General features: G+C 60.2%; 1 protein-coding gene and 1 long non-coding RNA gene across 2 annotated transcripts; one reads left to right on the forward strand and one right to left on the reverse strand.

Annotated features, from left to right (window-relative positions):
* Nucleotides 1-5,532: 5,532 nt before the first annotated feature.
* On the forward strand, nucleotides 5,533-10,492 carry LOC309632287. The gene is made up of 3 exons (XR_014246832.1): nucleotides 5,533-5,807; nucleotides 6,071-6,207; nucleotides 6,459-10,492. It is a non-coding gene; the product is annotated as an uncharacterized lncRNA (long non-coding RNA).
* A 67-nt stretch (nucleotides 10,493-10,559) lies between these two features.
* On the reverse strand, nucleotides 10,560-21,832 carry SHH (sonic hedgehog signaling molecule; the record flags this gene model as incomplete). The annotated part of the gene is made up of 3 exons (XM_082399614.1): nucleotides 19,449-21,832; nucleotides 14,029-14,290; nucleotides 10,560-11,356 (listed from the first exon to the last, which is right to left on the reverse strand). The coding sequence occupies exons 1-3, from the start codon at nucleotides 19,755-19,757 to the stop codon at nucleotides 10,560-10,562; spliced, it is 1,368 nt and encodes a 455-aa protein (XP_082255740.1). The 5' UTR covers nucleotides 19,758-21,832.
* Nucleotides 21,833-22,206: the final 374 nt, after the last annotated feature.

Raw genomic sequence — 22,206 nt, forward strand, 5'->3', positions numbered from 1 at the left:
ACCACTCTCTAAATAATCTCCCCGTTCTCTTGCTACCATTATTTTCTCTCTCCTTATACTACTTTATTCTCCTGGGAGTTTTTACCCTGGTCTCTTCCTTCTTAGAATGTCCAGTAATTTTGGATTGTATATTGGACATTTTGGACACATCATTTTGGGAATCTGGAATTTGTTGTCCTGATTTAAAGAATGTTCATTTTTGTTCTGGAAGGCAGCCAATCTCATGGAGGGTTGACACGAGGCTTTGAGACGTCGTTTCCAGCTTGGTTTGGTCCATCTTGGGGGGCCCTTGCTCAGGGCTCCTGGGGCTGGAGTTGCAGATTGATTGCCCAGGATGTTCAGTGATGTTTCCGCTGTGTCTGGTCAGAGCGCCTCCTCTCCCAGCACTGCACTCTGCAGTCTGCGTAGCTCACGGTTCTTCGTGGCTGATTCCTGCCAAGCCCCACGGTGTCATGCCCGGAACACGTGCAGCTTAGTAGAAAGCCAGGACTCACGGGGACCCCCTGCAAGTGTCTGGAGTTCCTCCTCTGCTTCGTCCTCCCCAGGACCCTGCACCACAAATTCCAGTCTGCTCGGCTCAGCCGAACTGGCGTGCTGCACTCGGGGTCCACGGCCCTGCACTGAGGTCTGGAAGGTTCCTCCAGGCAGAAAGCCGGCCATGTGTGATGACAGCCCTGTGTGCCTGTGGTCCGGCACCTGGCAGAGATGCTGCATACATTTCACTCCATTTCATGCCTGGTACAGGGGCAGAACCAGCTGGGTTGTGGTCGTTCTGTCCTGGTTGGAAGCAGAACTCCTATCCTGTTGGGTAATATAACCTAATAACTTACTACATTTTGTATATTTTGTTGATCACGTGCCTCCCTTCACTCTATAAGTAAGTAAATTCTAGAAAGGGAGGAAATATTGCCTGTTTTTTTTTCTTTTGTTTCCCTGCTGTATCCAGAGGGCCCAGAATTGTGCTTGTCACTCAAAAGGTGCTCAGTTCATAAGTGAACAAGTAGAACTTGTCCCCAGATGGTACCACATGAGCTCCTCTTGGAGGAGGACCATCTGGGCCCTGATCCTGCCCCTCACCTGCTCCCACGGGGGCTGCGAGGACCACGGATTCAGTGCTCCGGTCCGCGGGGCCCAGCATCCCTGGTTGCCCGGTCTCGCGTTCAGTCTGCTGACGGGGGCTGAGTGTGCAGTGAGGAAACCCTTCTGTTCGAAGAGAAACTGTAAACGTTTCCAATGGGAGCGACCGGCTGCAGGCGCTCCTTGGAATTCAGGTGTTATGACCTGTGCAGGAGTCGGTGGGGCGCGGTGACCACCTGGGACACGGCATGGGGGGGGGGGGGCGCGTGGCCACGGGAGAGCACGGCCCGGGCAGGAGGCACGGAGCCTGAGCCGGGCCCCTGCCACCCTCAGCTGCAAGACGTCTTCCCCTGGTTGGGGCCCAGAAACCAACGTGGCATGAGGCCCAGGGACCAGGCAAAGCTGTCAGCCCTTCAGTAGAAAGCAGCTGCTTCCTGGGAGTCCTGGTGGGGAATCTCGGAGGATGAAAGGCCCTCAGGTCACACTGGACATCAGTGACTTCTGGTCCTCACCTTCCACACCCCCCTCCTCCTGGATTTCATGGTGACTTGATCCCGTCATCTTGTAAGCCCCAGGCTTCGGGAAAAAACATATATTTTTTAATATATGTATGTAAATATCCATATTGATTTTATAAAATATGGCATTATGGCCCTTACTCTTTGTGAAACAAATTTAAAGTTCTCTAGAGAAGAAGTCTACACTGTATTGTAGTACGTTGACTGTAAGATACTCCTTTTTTTCACCCTCGACTTCTCTGAGACGGGGTATGTCTGACACTCGCCATCAGCCAGGAGGCACTCAAGATGCAATTGTACACATCTTGTTGTTCATCTCGAGGGCATCGTCAGACGGCTGCAGTGCCTTGATGTTGCAGAAAACAGCCATTGAGGAAGGACCGCGGTGTGTGAAAACTTCCATTGGTACCTCCCACTGGTAAGTTAGGCAGCTTCGATTGGATAGAAGATGTAACTGCTGCCACTTACCGAACGCGTGTGAGTGCTGGGCCTGTGTGATGTGCGTTATGTTGCTTACAGTACATAGCGTACGTGTACCACAGATACGCACACGCGTGTTGTCCAGTGCACAACAGCCCCTGTGTGCTGTGAACGGTGACGTTGACTACAGCCGGTTTGGGCCAGGGCCACACGGCTTGGCGTGTTGTTGCCGCAAGTCCCCTGTCCTGGTTGAGGACATGAAATCGTATTAACCGAGGGCTCAGGAGCGGAGGGAAGTGCGGGGCTGGGGAGAGGGAGCTCACGGCCTCCCCGGGGACCCCTCCCCTCTCCTCTGCGGCCCCTCAGCTCTGTTTGGGGCCCTCAGTCCCTCTGTCCTCCGCCTGCCCCTCCGGCGGCCCCGTGGTCCCCACGTGGCCTGTCCCAGGACCCCGTCACCTGCCTGTTCCGCTCTCAAGACCCATCCTCGGAGGAGGAGTCGATACTGAAGAAGTGACCGAAAGGCTTTACTCCCCAGGGGCCTAGCGTTTCTAGCCCGAGCCGCCTCTCTCGGCAGGAAGACAGGCGGCTTTAGCTCGCCTCACCCCCTCCGGGTGCCCTTGGACTCAGAAGGCATGTCCTCGCTCAGCCAGAGTCTGGGCCTCGCTCTGCGGCCTGGCGCCTGCGGACTCCTCCCGGACTCCACCGCCCACGCAGACACACGCATGTGCACGCACACTCACAACTCACGCGGTAGACTTGCGAACACGCACGCCGCACACTCACACGTACACTTGCACACCCAGCCACACCCTCAAGCGCTGCATCCAGAAGCTCGTGTGCTCACCTGCCTGTCTGCACCTTCCGGGGTGGGAGCGGGCGGCAGCGGGGGCCCTGCCTCTCCTGGAGTTGGCCTTGGGGGGGTCTGTCTGCCCTGGGGCGTCTTCCCTGGGGGCTGGAGGTCACGGCTGGCAGGACGGGCAGGAGGGCGCCGGCCTGCGCTCAGAGGGTCCGCCCGGAGAAGGCTGAGGATGGGAAGGCTGCACCCTCCAGCTGGCTCACGCGCAGGCAAAGTATTTTTAAACTCATTTCCTTGACCTAAAAAGGTTCTTTTTGGACTGAACACCTCGTGTTCAGGACCGACACGGAGCACTGCCTATAAATAGCTCGGAGCGGCGGGGAGGGCGCTGGCGTCCAGGGGGGCCCCAAGGTGGAGGCCCGCGTGAGGGCTGCCGGGGTCGCTTTAAGTCACAGAACCGGGAGGGGATGAAACGGGCCGTCCTGCGCCGCCCCCGAGTGCCACTCGGCCGGGGAGCGAGGGGCTGCAGGCGGCCTGACCGCACGGGCAGGATCTGAGCTCCTGGCATTTAAAGATCATTTCGCTCTCCCCACGACGGAAGTGTGCTCCTTCCGTTGAACTAGGGAAACACAGAAAATGGAACAAATCGATATGTATCTACGAAGCTCCTCACAGCCCGTCCTGTGGTGGGCGTGGATGGGCTGAGACCCCCCCCCCGGGGCCGCCCCTTCCCGGCTCAGCCTCCCGGCCGACTTGGGGTGTCGGGGCTTCTTTGCTGAGGCTGGGCAGGCTCCTCAGATGCCCCTGGGACCACGGGGGCTGGCGGCTGGCGGCTGAGACCCCCCGGGCTGCCTCAGTTTCCCCTTTTCCTTCTCACCCCCGGTGCTCACCTTCCTGCGCCCTCCGTGGGCGGGCTGGTGGCCAGGAGGGCAGGTGGGGGGTCTGGGGCTGCAGTGGGGCCCAAGCTTGGTGCCGTCTGCAGGAGGTGCCCTCCGCCGCGCGCTCTGTCTGGTTCTTGCCTCGGCCCTGGGCTTCAGGGCCGTCACTCGAAAGCCTCTCCCGCAGGCCGTCCCGAGGTCGTGGACCCCTGGACGCGAATAAACAGGGCGGGGGGGCGGAGGGAGAAGGCAGCGTGTGCTGCAGGCAGCATGGCTGTGGTGCCGCGTGGCCGGGAGTTGGGGAGACGGGGCTCCTCCCCGTGGGCACACCGTGTGCGGGCCGGTCGTATCGCAGAGCGAGCTCCAACAGGGAAGGGGTTCTGGACGTTCGATCAGCGTTGGTCTATTAGGTTTCTTCTTTTTTCTTCAACTTCTTCCTTGAAAAAGAGGAAGAGAGCTGAAAGGGCTGCTTTCCCCCAGCAGCGGCTGCGCTGGGGTCTGCATCTGGGTGGCCTTCTGGGCTCTGCCCGGGAGGGGCTGGGAGGAAAGTGCTTCCTGGCCTACAGTGGATGAGGACAGAGAGGGGTCTCTTCTCCCCGTCCCCAGTCGCCCTGTGCACAACTCTGCTCCCGCCCCAGCCAGCCCTGGGGTTCAGGGAGGGGGCACTTCTCCTACAGTGTCTCTGGTCCCCAAGTGTTGCTGCAGAGGGCACTGGGGCGGGGCAGATGCTGGGTTCTTTCCCACTGAGGATGGCGTCCAGCGCAGGGACGGGTCCCCCGTGAAGGCCGCTCGAGGGAACAGCTCCCCCCCCCCCCGCCCCGTGCTTTGTGGCTCAGGACACGGCTGGTGTTGGCATCGGCGCTCCACGGCAGCTGACCCCAGACATGGGTTCACAGGGACTCAGATGCCTTCATCTAGAATTTTCAAAGACTGTCAGGTCATCTTTTTTCGTGTGTGCAGACGGACTCCATCAGAGTCTCACCTGAATCCAGGTGAGGCCTGAGTACGGGACAGAGGAGTGATCCAGCCTTAGATCAGGGGTATTTCTGAGCTTAAAGGGACCTCAGGGTGCCCTGTCTCATCTGCCCTGTGGTGGAATGGAGGGCGGGCGGAGTTAACCCCCCGGTCAGAGGGCTGGGGAGCGGGGAGCCCAGCGGTTCCCTCTTGGTAAAGGAGAGGCCAACATGACTGCTGTCCACGTGTGTGACCCTGTACTTCCTACGAGCCTCTCACAGGTCACTCCTCACCCCAAGATGTGGGAAGTTGTTTCCAGGCCACGGAAGCCAAGTGACGGTCCACAGGTCCAGGAACCTCCGGACGCTGCCACCCCGGCCCTCGGGAGGAGGACTCGCCAAGTCGCACCCCTGGCCACGCCCCTCAGCTCGGAAAGGGCTGCAGCTGGGCCCGGATGCGGGGCCTCCCAGCCCGGGGACCCTCAGCCCCAGTTAAGGGAGAGGAAGGCTCGAGGGTGCCCTGCCGCCCTCCTCAGCGCACGTTTCTAGGCTTCAGTTTTCCCAGCACAGTCATCGTTTTCTTCTTCCTTTTTTGGCTACTGGTCAGAATAAAGAAGAAACTGATGCTTTAGAGCACTGACCCGGCCTGGTGCACGGGGGCAGCTTTGATGGCTGGGTTTCAACTGGTGGGGAGGGGATGCAGGACAGGGCGGTGCTGTCGGCTCTGACCCCACACGTCACCCCTCTCTGGGGGCTTGCCCTGCCGCCACTGCCCTCTTTTTGAAGGTACTTCTGATATTTTGTGTTGATCAGCCCCCGCTGGCGGTCCCATCACTGTCGGCCCCTGTCCGGGCGCGAGGCCCGACTTTCCCACCGTGACCAGCAGAGGGCGCTCGGACTCCACTCAGGGGCGTTTCTCCTGCCAGCCCGGGTGCCCCTCCGTGATGCCGGATCCCGGGAAACTTTCTCGGCGAGCAGGCTGAACCGGAGGCATGGTGCCGCCCTGAGCCAGCAAGTCCGCAGCCCAGCCCTCTGCTCCCAGCCGCCTCCTGCGCTTGGCGCTTCTGCTGCCCGGGGCAGCGGCGAGGGGAAGGAGGCTTCCCGGAAGTCCCAGCGAGAAGCGGAGCGGCCGCAGGCCCGGGAGGGCGGGCGCCGTCCCGGGAAGGTAAGAGACGGGGCGGCCGGGCCAGCCGGAGCGCGTCCGCGGAAGGGGCGGCGGCCGCCCGGTGCTGGCAGCGATGGGGCACTGACCCGCAGAGCCCCGGGCTCAGGAAGGTTGGCTGTGCCCTGCCACATAGGCCACGGAGTACCACCACCAGCAGCAGGGGGAGGCTCAGGTCCAGCTCCACCTGGTGGTCCCGTGCCGATGCCAACGCTCTGGGGCTCTTCCTGAAACAGCCCCCCTTCCACGCCCACGTCTCTGCCCAGGCTCCGGCTTTCCTGGCCCATGTGCGGCCTGCCTGTTGGGTCTGGCTGCAGGGTTTCGGCTGGGATTCTGATGACTTGGACCCGCAGGGTGACAGACACCGGGACCCGGCGCCCAAAGCTCCTTCCAAAGACATCGGGTTTGTTTTGCTGCCTTTTGGTGGCAAGGCTCAGAAAGGGAAGCCTTGAGCCTTCCTGGGGGTCTGGAGAAAGGGAATTTCCCGACTGGGATGAGGCTTGGCGTCCAGCGGAAAGGGCATCACCTTCCCCTGGAAGCAAACACCCAGGCCCTGGCCTGGGACGTGGAAGTTTCCACCCAGGACCCGGTTCAGTTGTACGGGGGAAATCCTTGGGCTTTCGGCATAATATTTCTTCGAATTTATCTTTTCAGATTTCTTGAGCCTCTTATTTAAACCAGTTTCCCCCTTCTGGGAGCATAGCTGCCCTCATCCTGAAAACCAAAGACACCCATTGAAAACGCCACCTTCATGCAGTTTCCCTGTCTTCTTGGTGGGCCCAGAGCTTATTTATAGAAGGTGAATTACTGTCAGTTTCTTCTTCCTTTGAGAAAATCAGGCTCAGCCAAGAAAAGCCAAGAAGGTTACCTCCAAACACGGGCTTCCTATTTTCCCCCTGGGGGTGATGATTTTCACCAGGTTGGGATGAAGCCTGCATGCTCGTGGGTCTTTACAGGTGGGTGTCTCCAGTTTACCTCCAGGCTAGCACAGGGTTCGCCTGTCACACCACCAGCTCTTGCTGGATTTGTGACCGCAGCGAGGAGCAATGGGAGCCTTTGAATTCCAATAGAAAATGTGCTATGCTGGCCTCACCCCATTACGTTCCAGCCCCACCACAGCGGGCTGGGTTTCCATGAGATCCTAGACGGGGGTTGGCGAACGTTCTCTGTAAAGACCCGGATAGTACATACTTCAGGCTCTGTGGGCTGCGTGGTCCCTGATGCAGCTTCTCGGGAGCCGTGGGAGCCTGAAGGCCCCCCCAGGACAGCAGGCAGAGGAATGAGCCAGCCTGGGGGTGGGGTGGGGTGGGGGGAGTAGGCTTCCAAGAGAAACTTGCTGATGGAAGCTGAGTTACAGATTTTACAGAATTTTCACATATGGAATATTCTTCTTTAGCTGTTTTATTTTCAACCATTTAAAATGTAAAACCCGATCTCGGCTTGTGGGCTGTATAAAAACGGGCTGCTGTCCAGATTTGTCCCTGGGGCCACGGTTGGCCGATGAGAAACTATGAAGGTCACTTCCCTGGACCTCTCAACCCCCTTGAGTGGATGGTTCTTTCACAAGGATGGACCGGCCACTTTTCTGCGTCACTGGGGCACCCAGATGCCTCCCCCCGCCCCCCAGCCCTGGAGCTGGCTCACAGGCAGGCACTTTGTTGCTTTCTTGCCAAATCTTGCAACCAGCCGGCATTCTTTGCATGTCAGCCCAGTATTTCCCATGTGGATGTGATGCTGACAGCAAAGGGTCTCCACCAGGAGAGGATGGGGCTGCCTCCCTCCCACACAAACAGGCCGCCGCGTGCTGGCAGCTTCCTCAGATGGACGGGCCTCGTGCTTTGTCCCACACGTAAGAGCCCATCACCACCCCTGATGGATGCAAAGTGTGCACTCTCAATGAAATTTCTTCTCTCACATATTTGGGACAACCTGGTGGAAGAAAACGGGAGTTGCAGATGACAGGATGGGACGGGAATTCTGCCACAGAACAGACACGCACAAAGTCTCTGTAACTTCTTTAATTATTCAAACAACAGAGCACAAAGATAACAGTTTCAAGTACATTCTGGTACGCGTGTTTGACAGGAATAGATATGCAATTAGTCACGAGGGAGGCCGGCGGCAACACCACGCACACGCTTGGCACAAACTCTTGGTCCTGTCAACCCTGAAGATGGAGAAGTGGGCCCTCGTCCGGCGGCAGTACTGCACCTGCCCGATGCCCTGCACTTCGTTTCTCTACGCGGTGGACGTGAAAAAGAGAATTCTCACTGTAAAGCTGCGAAGGGTCTTAAAAGGTGGGGAGGCAGGGGGGGAAACAGGCGAGGGTGCCACAACCTTGCCCGGCCAGGAGGGGGCGCTGCCAAGGGCCTTCGGGCCAGGCCAACACCTGACCTCTCTCTCTGCCCGCTAACTAGTCCGGTGGATCAGTCTGGCCAGAGCTGCTGGTGTGCTTTGTGCCCCTGGTTTGACTTCACACTCAGACCTGAACAGTCACCGGAACAGAAACCACCAACCTTACCAGGGATCGAAACCCTGCTGACCACCTAGGGGACCAAGGAGGACCGGGGACCACTCCTGCCTGGAGGGTGAGCTCTGGCCCCAGCACCACCCATCGGGGCCCTCGGCCTCCTGGAGAGCCACATCTCACCAGACCTCAGCACAGAAGCCCCCAGGGGCCTCAGCCCTAGCCTCAGAAGCAGCTTCTCCAGACCCTGACCAGGTGGGACCGAGACCGGCCCGAGGCCGTCGAGTTCAATTCTGTTCCCCTAAACCCAGGCCCGCCTCCAGACATGTTTAATCTGCTGAGACGCCCTGAGGCCACACGGCCCACCTTTCCGAAGCTCAGCCTGCAGAGGCATTTCGGCCCAGAGCGCAAAGCGGGACAGCAGCCTTCACTAAACCAAAGCCCTCAGTGACCGCCCAGCGCGGCTGAGCCTATGACACAGCACCAGGCACGGAGGACCTGTCCCCCCGGCCCGGCTGACACAGGGCGCTGGCCCCAGGGCGCCCGCAGAAGGAGGACCACGACCTAGGGACAGACGTACTCGCCTGACAACCACTCAAGACAGACAACTTGGAGACACCAGCGTGGCCCGAGGACCCCGGCACCCTGAGGCTCTAGTGGGTGTGACGGGAGAGGAGGGAAGGCCGGGGTCCGCACAGAGCAGGCAGGGAGCACGTCCTCCCGCAGATCGTCAACACCTGGGCCTCTCCTTGGGGACCCTCCTGAAAAGGGCACCCCAGGACTTCAGAAAGCAGTTAAGGACCGCCTCCCTGCAAGGCCAGGGGGACAGTGCACCCCAACCTGGGTCAACCCAGTGGAGGGAACGAAGTCGGCCAACAATGACACGGGGCCTGGGGAGGAAGATCTGGGTGACTGCCCCAGGCCGTCTTCTCCAGGCAGCCACTGAGGCTGTGCTGGTTAAGCTGGGGGAGGTGAGGGCAGAAGGGCACCCAGCACGGCACCGCCATCCTTTGAGTAGAGAGACTTTCACACAATAAATACAAACAGAGCTGAGGTTTCTCCAGTGACGAAAACAAACGAGTCAATTCGGTTACCTACGTAAGTGGATCTGAATTCACAGTATAAGCAACACATCTAAATATAATACTGGGAACTCCTGTCAGCACTAGGTTTCCCAAACAAAGAAGCCAAAAAAAGGAAAGAAAAAGGGCTGCAACAGGAATTCTTAGTTATTATATACTAACCAGGCTGTGCGTGGCACATTTTATTTCTATAAAACTATTACAAAATATTCAAAAATACATTTTAGTAAATTTACAGCAGTTATTTCTCAATTTATTAATGCAAAAACATCCTTTGTTTTTCTCTGTACAAACTACAGGCTCCATCCTTGTGGGATCATCACTATGTGCGCTTTTAAAAAATATTATTTTCTAATAAATTCTTTGAAGTTAAAAATAACAGAGTTCTTCCAGTTTGTCCAAGAAAAAAAAAAGTGTATGTGTGTGTGTGAGTGTGTAACAGTCTTGACTTCCAAGAATGTGGCCAAAATGGTGATGACAAAGCAAATATTAAACCCAGAAGACAAAACAGGAGATGGCTGTTACATTGGAAACTAGTTAAATTAAAATAATATATTTTCATATTTTACACTATTTCAAAAATGAAATGTAATTCAGTTAAGTATTGATCTCTCAAAAATCTAATTTACAATTCTGTGTATAAAAATATAATTTGTGGACCCCCATGAAGCATGTTTTAGTTTACACTTGCTGAAAAGCAGGAGCGTTGCAAACGAGGCATGGAGAGGACAGAATTTTGCTTTCTGAAAGTCAGGACGAGGGACATGTAGAAAAATAGACTCTGAGCGGGTCGCTTGGCCTCACAAAATAATCTTTCCCCCTGTGAGTACAGTTCACATGATAATAAATTATCCAAGAAACAAACTATTTAAGGCTCTTGAAGGTCCGGTTCATATTATTTTAAAACATCTATTCATACCAAACAAATAAATAGCCAGGAGAGGTGAAAAAATAACCAAAATTAAACAGGAATCAAAAAATTCAAAAATATATATATATAAACTAAACACAACAACAGAATTTCTCGGGGTCTTTGATTCCTTATAGTCTACTTTGGACTGTCCTACTTTTTTATTATTATTAATTATTATTATAATTAAAGTCTCATTTCGTGCGCTTTTTCCGTGTGTCATTTGCGGTATCTCGCCCCTCCCCCCGCCCGCCCCGCCCCGCCCCCTCCCGGTGCCCTCCCCGGCCCCCTGGCCTTCAGCTGGACTTGACCGCCATGCCGAGCGGGTGCAAGGCCTCGCTGTCCAACAGCCAGGTGCCTATTTGGTAGAGCAGCTGCGAGTACCAGTGGATGCCCGAGGCGCCTGGCGCGTCGGGCGCACCTGGCGCGGCCGGGGACACGCGGCCGCCGCCCCCGCCCCCGCCGCGGTCCGTGCGCGAGGGCGCCAGCGCGGCCAGGAGCGCGTGCGCCAGGCGGTAGGGCGCGAAGGCCCGGTGCGCCCAGCTGTGCTCCTCTATGACCGCGTAGCACGACGCCAGCACCCGGTTGATGAGGATGGTGCCGTGCGCCGTCAGCGGCGCGTACGCGCCCGCGCTCTCCTCGCGCAGCGTCACGCTGTGCACGGCGGCCGGCAGGAGCCGCCGATCCCCGCCGCGCTCGGCCACCACGTACACGTGCTGGCCGGGGCGCACGCTGCTGGCGAAGAGCGCCCGGCGCTCCGGCGCGCCCCCAGGCGGCCGCCCGGCGCCCGACAGCGCCTCGGGCTCCCGGACGGCCGAGCCGTTGTGCGGCGCGACGAAGAGCAGGTGCGCGGCGGTGAGCAGCAGGTGCTCGCGAGGCTCCCGCGTCTCGATCGCGTAGAAGACCTTCTTGGCGCCGTGGTCGCGGTCCAGGAAGGTGAGGAAGTCGCTGTAGAGCAGCCGGCCCTCGTCGTCGGCCGCCAGCACGCGGTCCCCGGGGCGCAGGTCCTTCACCAGCTTGGTGCCGCCCTGCTCCAGGTGCACCGTGGCCGAGCCCGGGAAGCAGCCGCCCGATTTGGCCGCCACCGAGTTCTCTGCGGGGGAAGAGAAGGGAGAGGAGAGGAGACAGGGCGGTGAGTCCCGAGAGGAGGACGCGACTGGAAAGGGGGGCGCACGCTTGGTGTCCCGCGCGCCCAGACCGAGGAAGCGCGTGGCTCCGGGGAGAGATGCCAGGCTGGTCCCGCGCGGACCTCCCTCCCCCCATCCCCACCGCCTCGGTGACCGAATTCAGATGCAGACGCATTCCTTAACGACTCTCTTAGGATTGGACTGGCGGTGACAAAGGTCGATTGGCGTCTCCGGCGGGAGGCCGGTTACACTCCTTCCCTTTCGCCGCCCCCCTCCCCCGCCGGCTCAGCACACACCCAACCTCGCCACGAATTCAGAGGGTATTTGCTCTCCACTTGGATTCCTCAGGAAGCCTCCTTGAGCTCACCCGGGCGCCGGGGCGCACCCTCCTTTGCTCCCGCCTCCGGCGCGGGGCGCGGCGCCCCCTCGTGCGCTCCGCACCCGGGCTGCGCGGCGGGGACCCTCGGCCGCTCCCCGCCCCCACCCCGCCCCCAGCGCCCAGCGGGGGTCTTGGTGTCGGCCGGTTGGTGTCGGCCGGTTGGGGGCGAGGGCGGGGCTGAAAAATAGCTGTAGTAGTTGTAGCAACTGGACAAACATTCCAGAGAATTGGCCGAGGTGTGAAAATCCGGGGCTTGTGTGGATCTTCTAATTAAAATCCAATAAAGGGCTCGCCATTGTCATTGTAATTTCTGCAACAAATGGGAGGCGCTCTTGGAAGAGGGGCTCCTTCCATCCCCCCCACGCCTTCTCGGCTCCCTCTCTCTCCAGCTCTGGGCCGCCCCCTCCCTATTTGCTCAGGTGCAACCCCCCCGCCGCACCCCCGGCGATTCACACGCGGGCTCTCCAGAAGCCCGGGCCTCACAAGCACTATTTGCACAGCCAGGCCTCTCTTCCAAGCACTCGAGATGTGTATTTGAATTTTAAATGGCGGGGCCTGCTCCGAGCTCTGGAAGCGCCGGGTTCTCAAGGCCCCTTGACTACCCGCTTTCTCCGGCCTCTGTCGCTCTCTGAGGCTCACTGTCCCGAGGACAATAATCGGAGTCGGGCGGCGCGCAGGGGGCCGTGGAGGAGGGGCGGGGACGTCCCCGTCTTCTTTGCATTCCAATCTCCGGGATCCTGCTTTTTGCAAATAGAGATCGCGAGAAAGAATCTTCCTGCTGGAATTACTGAGGGCTTTTAATCTTCTCATCGTTTTCTCCGGCATGAAGTGCGGGGCCGGCCTTTGGAGGCCCGACATAGCCGCCCGGAATGCGCCTGGGACGCAGGCGAGCCCGAAGCGTCGAGTCGCACGACCCTGCTTGACACGCAGCGCCCCGCGCCCGGCCCGTGTGCGCGGAATGCCAATGAGCGGCTCTGCGCGCCCGGCCCGGCTCCCCCGGCGGGGTCCCGGGCCGCACGACCGCTGCTCATTTGCGAGGAGACCTCGAGGGACCCCCGCCAGGGGGACCCCGCGGACAGGGGTGGCCCGGAGGGGGCCGCGCGCCGCGCCGCGCCGCCATTTAGGAGCCCCACGAAGTCGGGGCGCGCCTCCCCGCCCTGCTGGCGTCTGAGACCCTTTCCCGGGCTCTAAGCGCAGACCTTCTCCCCAGCCTTACGAACCTTTTCTTTCTGTTGTTACAGCAGGCCACTACTTTCCTTACCTCCAAAGTGTGCCTCGACACTTTGAAAGTGTTTTTCTACTGACATACGCTATTAAAATACAGTTTAGGAGACAAACAGGCGAAACTTGGGGTGGGGGGAGACGCAGTTCCTCCCAAATTCACTGTGAACTGCCTTGCTAAATGCGCCGGCTTCTGCCGAGAGTTGGAGAGACCTGCTTCAGTGGAGCTGGGGCTTGTGCGCGCGCGCGCGCGCCTTCCTGCGGAGCTGTTCCTCGCCAGCAACAGCGTGTGGCGTTGCAGGCCCAGGGAAGTCAGCCTCACGCAGCAGGGCGGGGGCTCCAGCTGCAGGCTTGGCTTTCCTGGCCCTGCCTGTGGCTCAGGGCAGCCCAGCTGGTTCCTAACAAGGACGGATGCTTCTGGGCTTGCGGCCTCCAGATGTTGGAAGTGGTTAACTACCGGCTTTATTACCTCCCATCAGGCCTCTTCCCAAAGGCCGAGTGAGTTAAGTTAGTTCAGAAGCCACAGGCGCTCAGGGGGGAAGGGAGTGGACCGGGACTTCCACCCCGGGCAGAACCTCCTGTGCCGGGTGCGGGCCGGTGGCGAGTGGGGAGTCGTTCATTCTTAAGCTCTATTGAGACAGAGGCTCTGGGCCAGAGCTGGCCGACTGGGCAGGGCTGCAGTCTCTCACCAGGACAGTCCCCCCGCCCCACCATCTTTCCTCCCTGTCTCTGCCACCTGCAGCAGGGACTCCGGAAACAGGGGTGGGAGAAGGCTCGAGAAGCCAGATGCCCTCTGCATCTGGGCTCAGAGAATGTGGGCCTCTGTGGCCTCAAAGGTAGGGACAGCTCCCGGCTGGGGACTGGGACAGGCCTCACGGAGTCCATTCCCGCCACAGCAACACCAGTCATCACCCAATCCCCTCCCCGCCTGCCCCCCTCCTCCCCACTTTCCTCTTGCCCGTGAGCCAGGCTTTGGGGCGCAGATCTGGAGCTGCTGGGGGGTGCTGTCGGCGTGGTTGGGTGGGCCCGCCCCCTCACCTGCTTTCACCGAGCAGTGGATGTGCGCTTTGGACTCGTAGTAGACCCAGTCGAAGCCGGCCTCCACGGCCAGGCGTGCCAGCGTGCCATACTTGCTGCGGTCGCGGTCCGAGGTGGTGATGTCCACGGCGCGGCCCTCGTAGTGCAGCGACTCTTCTGAGTGGTGGCCATCTTCGTCCCAGCCCTCTGTCACCCGCAGCTTCACTCCTGGCCACTGGTTCATCACGGAGATGGCTAAGGCGTTCAACTTGTCCTTGCACCGCTGTGGAGAGAAGGGGGCACCCAGCGCCCGTGAGTGTCCGGGCCTGCCCCAACCCTACCCCTGGGCTGCTCTGCCCAGCCCCCCAGGATGCGGGCTGCGCGCACAAGTAGGGAGACAAGGCCAGGCCTGGAACGGGCCGGCCTGCTCCGGAGAGGGGGAGCTCGGCTAGGGAGGAGGGGGTGGCATCAGTAGGCGGAGCACATCCTCTTGGAGGAGACGTGAGCGCCTTTCTCCACACCTGAAATAGCAGGGCCCCTGTCAGGGCCTGAGAAGCAGATGAAATGTCTGTCTTCGAAATAAGTAAACTGCGTGTTTTTGGACAGTGGCTGCAGAAGCCGCCAGGAGCACCCTAGGCTATGGCCCGCGCCCTCCTCCACGATGCCCTCCACACCCCTGCCCTCTTCTGTGGCCCCATCGCCTCGCACCTGTGCAAGGCTCCACCCAACTCCCTGGACAGACTCCCTCTCGGGAGGCGGGAGAGAGGCCCCAGGTGCAACTTCGCCGTAGAAAGAAAAATACACGGTATACTTCTTACAGAGTTAAAAGCCTCGCCTTATCTCTGCCCTGTGCCTATCTGAGGTGAGAATTAAGCCAAAGGTAGAGAGGGTGGTGGGACCCTGATAGCAGCCGAAGGGGTGGGGGAACCAGAAGTGAAAGGCAACCAGGTGAGTTATAATTTTCAATAAGACCAGGGCCGGATGACAAACATTCTTTATCTGGACAGCCACATTCCTTTTCCCCGTGGAACTCTTTTCTCCCGGCTTTTCTGTGGTCTGATTGTGTCTCTTGTTTTCCTTAACCTGTTCCCTCCCCCCCTCTTGTTTTCTTGGCCGGCGCAGAATGGTGTCCTGCAAGTTTGAAGAGCCAACTTAAGAGGTGGGGGAAGGGGAGGGGGGAGGGGAGCCAGAGAGGCCTGGGGCCTCTGAGCTCTTGCCTTAGGGAGGCTTCTTCTGGAAACCGCCCTTGGGGTTCCCCCCCCCCTCCCACAAGGAAGCTGCCAGTAGGAGTAAAGAAGCAGTGAATAGGCGGGACTCAAGCCAGGGTAAAGCTGTGGGAGTTCCCGTATAATTCTCGGGTCCCATTCAGACAAGGATGCAAGAAAGAGTTGAATCACGTGCATGTTTGTGTGGGCAGTAACTCACTGGACGTTTATACTGCGGCTGGTGCGGGGTTGAAAAAAGGGGAGGTGGTGACAAAATCATGATGGGGGCATCCCCCAGAGAGGCAGACTCGGGGGGGACAGGGGACAATTCCAAGTTGACTGCTGCAGAGGGTAGGGCTGATACCCGGGCGGGGACCCCGGTTACCGAGAAGACCAGCCGGCCCCGGCAAGGACCCTGTTATAGCCTGGGGGAACTCTTTCTTACAGAGGGCAGGGAGGCGGGGGCTCCTGCAAGGGCCGCTGCCGCGTTTTAAGGGGATGCGGCCGATTGCGCGACAGGAAAAGTCCTGTGTAGTTGGCAGCAGTAAAAACCAGTATATGGTTGTAGAGTTAGACATACAGCAAGTGTGTGTGTGTGTGTGTGTGTGTGTGTGTGTGTGCGCGCCCGCGCGCGCGCGCGCGTGGTGGAGGGAGGGCAGAAGGCTAGGGGGCGGTCCTGGTAACAGGTCAGCGCTTGCAGGTTTCTGGGCCCGCCAACAGTTTTCTTAAAAAAAAAAAAAAGTCAGAAGGACAGAGTTTGAGTGAGGTCATCTTGAGGATTGAATGCGTTTTACATGAAAATCAATCAGTAAACCAGGGTCAGTTGAGAGCCGGGATGTGGAACCGGCTGCGCAGGCGCACACCACCGACGCGCACACGCAGACAGTCGCTTCCCGAGCCCCCATCGCACCCCAGCTCCCTGCTTTCGGGGGGCAGATGAAGCGTTCAATGGCTTCCCCCAGGGCCGCTGGCGAGGGGGAGGGCAGGAAGGGGAGCACGCGTACCATCCCCCAGCGTTCTGAGCTGCGCCACTCTGGCAATGGAGACCCCAGGCGAGGAGCCCAGGGCCGAGGCAGGCCCGGGCTCCGCCAGGCGCAACGCGGCCTCGGCCCGCGGCTGCAAGAGTCTCTGCGCCCCGGCCGGGCGGGATCGTCGCGGGCAGAGCCGGGAAGCCCGGGCCGGTTATCAATTCACTGGGTCGTGTGCCGCGAATCAACCCCGCCTCTGTGCAGCCACCGTGAAGCCCACAGGGGCCGACGGGCCCGGCTTTGTGTCGGCGGAGGCCAAGTTGTTCCCCACGCCTGAGCTCCCGCCACCTCCCCAGTCTGCGCAGCCGCTCCGCGCCCGGGAGCCGAGCAGGGACTGTCACCGCCGACGCCCACGGGCTTCCCCAGCGCGGGGGAGGGGGTGTCCCGACTTCAGAAGGGTCTCCTCGGGTCCCCGCACACACCTCTCGCCGCTCCCCCCCCCCTCCGGAAAACCAGGCCCCTGCCTTCAAACCCACACCTGAGCGCCGCTCCCCGGGGCCGCCACGCACCCGGAAATCTGCCCAACGTGGCGCCTCGGGCCGGTCCCCGGCGCAGCCCGCAGGCCGGCCCCTCGCGGCCTCCTGCCCCCTCGGAGCCCCTCGGCATCGCGGCCTGCGGGGAGAGCGTGTCTGTCTGCGCTTCCCCCTCTCGGAGTTAATATTAACCAGGAGCTCCTGCGTTCCTGAACTGCTCTGAAAGTTCCACTGGGGACGATCTTGCCATGGTTGAGGGACTTGGGCGGCAGTCACATTAGGGAGACAGAGACACGCAGAGACGGGGGAGGAGGGACACGCACCCGAGAGCAGAGTCTAGGTGGTTATCTTAAGTGGGGGGCCGGCGGGGGAGCAGGTGCCCCAAGAGCCCGGGAGGCGTTGCCGCTTCCCCTTCCCCCGGCCCTGCCCTCACCTCCCAGGTCCCCCGCCTTCCCCACTTTAACTCTTAGGACCGGGGACGCAGGAAGGACGGGGAAGGGGTAAAGCAGGGGGCGCCTTTCAGGCCAACCCCCCTCCCCAGCCTCCAGGTTTTTAGGGCACGTTTTGGGGTCCGTGGCACACGCCTGGCCTGGCTCTCCCCACCCCACCCCGACGGCGGCTGCCCCTCCCCCCTCCTTTTGTGCTGGGAACGGGAATAGCCACTGCCCAGGGAAAAAAAGTATTTGTTTTCTTTTCGTTCGTCTGAGGGAAGTTGACAGAAGGTCAGAAGTTCAAATGCTGCCAGCGCACGCTGCGGCCAGAGCGGCCGGGCGCCGGGCCGCGCGGCTGTAGGTCCCGGCGGGGCGGCCGGGGGCGGCGGGGCGAGGGACCCGGCGGGGGGCTCGGGCCGGGCGCCCAGGCCCGCGAGGCGCCTCCGCCCTGGAACCGGCTTCTCCCTCCCGCCCGGGCCCGCCGGGCCCGCCCGCGCCGCCTCGCCAGCCGGGCCGTCGGAGCGCCGCCGGGAGCCCTGGCCGAGCCCGCGCTCGGGCGCGTGGAGGGGCCGGCGGGCGGCCGCAGCCCGGCCCCGCGCGCACTGAAACCCGAGCCGCGGGATCGATAACCCGGGAGTAAGTGGAGCCGAGAGGCGTCTGCCCGGGTGCGCGGCTCCGCGCGCTCGCACTTGTAGGCGGGGCGGCGAGGCCCGGGGACCCGGGCAGGGCGCGGGCCGGGACCCGCTCCCTCCCGCGTCGGCCCGGCGCGGACCGCGGCGGCCGCTGAGCTCTCCGGCTCGGGGACCTCCGGCGTCCCCGCCCCCGCCGCTTCCTCTGGCCTCGCGCCCCTCTCCCCGGTGCCGAGGGATCCCGGGAAGGCCCCTGCCCTGCCGCCGGGACCGAGGGTGACCAGGGGGGTCGGAGCCCCAGACGAGCCGGAGAAGCGCCCGCAGCTGGCCGCACGCGCAGGGCACCCCGCGGCCTGCGCAGAGTTAATTGCGGCTCGCGCTGCTCTCGGGCACAGGCGCGCGCGTCCACACTCGCGGTCCAGATTTAAGGTGGTCGGGAGCAGATGCGAGCGAGCCGGGGATGAGGACCCTCTCCTCCCCTCCCTCTCCGCCTCCGTCCGTCAGCTGGAGCCCGCTACCCCGCCTGCCCCTGGCCTTCCTCGGCTCCGCAGCAAGGCCGGGCATCGGGCTGGGGAGCGGAGCGGCCGGGAGGTGTCTCCTCGGTCCCTCCCACCCCCAGCCTCCCCTGCACTTGCGCCCCGCCAGCGCCGCTCCGTCAGCTGCGGTGCGCTCCTGGCCCTAAAGGTAGGACTCGAATATTTTAATAGGGCAATAAAAAAGATGTTGACCTATATTTGCCAGGAAATCCATTTCTAGCTTCAGTTATACGTGCCTGGAGTTGCAGAAAGTCTGCCATTGACGGGCAGATTGGCAGCCAGAAGTCTCAAACGGAGGCGGAGAGGGAGAGAGGAATGCGTGTTTTGCTTTGGTTCTTCTTTCCAGCCCCCCCTCCCGCTAATATCTAGTCGCTCCTAATTTCCTATGCAAGCAGGTTGAAAACTAGCGTGATGCAATGCCAGTAAGTTCTAAGTCCCTCCCCTCAAGTACCGCGGGCTCGGGAGAATAAGAGGGCATCCTTAAAGAAATATCGATACATTCACACTCTGACGGGCACAAGTGGCAGCGATGGAACCGCAGTGGAGCTATGTGATACGGTCAGGGACCAGACCAGCCGCCTCTGGAGCCCCGACCTTTTGTCAGCCCGGCCTCCTGGCTTTTCCAGTTGAGGGTCTTTGGTGGGGGGCAGCGGGGGGGGTAGTAGTGGTGGGAAAGAAAAACACAGAGGAGGAGGGAAACGTGTAAGCGCCGAGGCTACACTTGTACAGTGATCTGGACGCCACTTTATGTTTATGGGGGGGATGCTTGCCCCCTCTCTCCATTCCCACTCCCAACTTGGAAAGGACAGATGCCCCCAAAGTGAAGGTCTCCCCAAGTTACAAGCCAGAGCTGAGGCAGGATGGGAAGGCCATCCCAGCAGGACAAATCAAATCAGGGCCATCCAAGGACCACATCTCCTAGCGTCCTTATCCCCACCCCCCAGCCTAAACTTCTCCAGCTGGACCCTTCACCTCCATTCCCCTCCAGGAAGAGGAAGGGATGGTAGGCCGGCAGGTGGGTGGGGAAGCAGAGGGCAAAATCGGCTCTCTACCTGCCTGAAGAGCAAACAGACAGAACGGCAGGGTTACACATAACCCCTTGAAAGCGACACATTCCCCGCCCCGTGCTGGGTTTCTACCTGAGTCATCAGCCGGTCCGCTCCAGTGTTTTCTTCATCCTTAAATATGATGTCAGGGTTGTAATTGGGGGTGAGTTCCTTAAATCGCTCCGAGTTTCTCGTGATCTTCCCTTCATATCTTCCACTGGCCCCTAGGGTCTTCTCAGCCACGTTGGGGATGAACTGCTTGTAGGCTAAAGGGGTCAGTTTTTTGGGGTTCCGCCTCTTCCCAAATCCCCGGCCGGGTCCGCACGCCAGCCCCGAGCACATCAGCAGCGAGGAGACCAGCACCACCAGCAGACATCTCGCCAGCAGTAGCATCTCGTCCATGGAGCCCAGGGACCTCAAGGCTGGCCCGAGCAGGTCTGAGTGCGCGAGGGTGCGGGTGTGCGAGTGTGTGTGCCCGTGCGCTCTCCCTCCCTCGCTCGCTCCGGCTGGCTGCTGGCGCCCTCGCTCTCTGCCTCGCTCTTTCTCTTCCTATATAACCTTGCCCGCCGCCGCTGCGGGGGACTCGCCACCGATCCCCACCCAGACGGGGGCTGGAACGGCAGGCTGCTGGCCGCTGATAACGGAACACATCGGAGTTGGGGCTCAAGACAGCAATCAAAAGACAAAAAGAGTCTGATTTTAAATGGTAGCAAGCCTGAGAGCTTGTGCGAGAGGCTGTCTTCAGTACTATATTATAGCTGGCAGGGGCGTATCTGATTGGCCAAAGCAGCACAGGCTTGTCTTCTGATGTTTAACCCTAAAAAAGACTAATTTTTTTTTTCTGTGGCTGCTTTATTTTTACCTGAAGGCTTCTAGTTAAAAGAGAAAAACATCTTTACTAAGACAAAGGTGAGAGGGAGAGAGGAGGCACGTTACTGAGGATAACATCAGCTACCCCCTGCCCGGGGCACACCTCCCGTTCCCCCTTCACTTTCTCCAGAATGGTAGATGCTTCAGTTAAAACCAACTTAAGTTTTTAAAGGACAATCTAGACCCACCGCCATCCCCCCCACCCCAAGCTTCCATCACCAAACAAATAGTCTCTCAAATGTTTGAGGGGCAAAGCTGCCCAGGTCTTATCTAAATATTTTCCCAGAGACTTTATCATGCAGGCCAGGGCTCCCTGCAGTTGAAAGAAAGAGGGGCCTGTGCCCCCTCCCGAATAGTCCAGTTGCCACGACTGGCCGGGACTGTACGTAACGTAATGCTATTTGAAGTGCTTTAAGCACCTTAGAAAAACTTGAAAATACTGCTCCTTTATTGTGTTTCAATTAATGCATTATTTTTAACTCTCTGGAAGTGGAATGGAGGCGTGCTCAGGGGCTGGTGCAGAGTGAGGTGAGGGGACGATCCGGCTGGCTGGGCCCGAGCGGGTCTGGGGGCTGCAGCCCAGCTCAGAGGAGGGAGCCGGTGCCGGTGCCTGCGTGGTGGGCGGAGGCCCATTGTGCCTGGGGGCAGCGGCGAGTGGGCAAGGCTGTGCACACACCGCCCCCACGATTCAATCGATCGGAGCAAAGTGCAGGCCAGGGGATGAGCTGGATGTGGAATTCAGGTTCCTTCCACATCATGCCGAGCTGGCTTTCCCTGGAGCTTGACAAGCCCGTCCTCAGGGTCCTGGGGGCTGTAGCCCGAGTGGGGCAGGGCCCTGGGGGCACAGTGTTCTGGTCAAAGAGGGGCGTGCAGAAGAGGGCTCGGTGCTCAGAGCCGGCAATGCCGGAGCCCCAAATTCCTGCACTTTGAGAAACAAACTAACTTAAAAAGTCTTATTTAAACCAGGAAAGGAAAATCGGAGATTCCCCCTTTTTGCAGAATATGCCCTCCTCCTTCTGGGCCCTTCCTGTCTCACTCTGACACAGCAACTGCTCTGGAGTGGGACGCGGGAGCGAGGGCCCTTCGTGTGGAGTGGACGGAGCGAGGCCCGGCTGACACTCTGTGCAGTTAGGCGCTCTCCCTTGACCCCAGCCTGGCTGGGGGCAACGCAAGAGGCCCTCGGGTCAGTCCTCAGAACAATGGGACACTTGCCGCAGTCTGGGTAAGCTCCAGTGCAGACAAACTTTTCCTCTGGGTGTGGGGAGCGTGGAAGGGGACATCGAAAGAGGCTGTAGTTGGGCCTTTGCAGACACTGAGCGTCTCCAAGGCTCTGCTGGCCAGGAGCGCATCTCCACCCCGCCTTTTCTATTCTCTGATTTGTGAAGCATCAACCCAACTTCCTCAAGGCCTCCCAGTGGAACCGATGCAGCAAGGTCACGCTGTCCTGGACCCAGGAGAGTGGGCCTGCTTGAAGTGGTCGCCACGCAGCAAGTGTTGTGACACCGCTGGGCATGGGGGCTTGAGAAGCCACCGGGCGCGCTGGGGACACTCCAGCCTCCTGATTGCCCTCCCCAACTTGGCACCTCACTCCAGGCCCTTCCCTTCACCCCTCTTTTTCCGCTCAGGCAAAGGTGAAGGGGCCGCAGCACCGGGTCTCAACCCCCTGGCTGGAGACCGGGGAGCCCATGTGGCCACCGCATGAGCAGGGATGCCCGCCCGAGATCTCGCAGGTGCCGGGACCCCCCCAGACCAGGAGCAAGGCTGGCGCTTCCGGAGCCAGAGCCTGAGCTGCAGAGAGCTCTACATGGCCCGGAGACTTCGGGGCTCGGCTCCCTCCAGGTGGGGAGCAGGCAGGACAGGAGGTGGGAGGTCCAGACTTCGGGGCTCGGCTCCCTCCAGGTGGGGAGCAGGCAGGACAGGAGGTGGGAGGTCCGCCGTCAGGCCTCCTCGGCCCAGGGGCCCAGGCTCGGCCGAAGCCACC

The sequence above is a fragment of the Balaenoptera borealis genome (assembly GCF_965194805.1).
Source record: "Balaenoptera borealis genome assembly, chromosome: 7".
In the NCBI taxonomy this organism is placed as follows: Eukaryota; Metazoa; Chordata; class Mammalia; order Artiodactyla; family Balaenopteridae; genus Balaenoptera; species Balaenoptera borealis.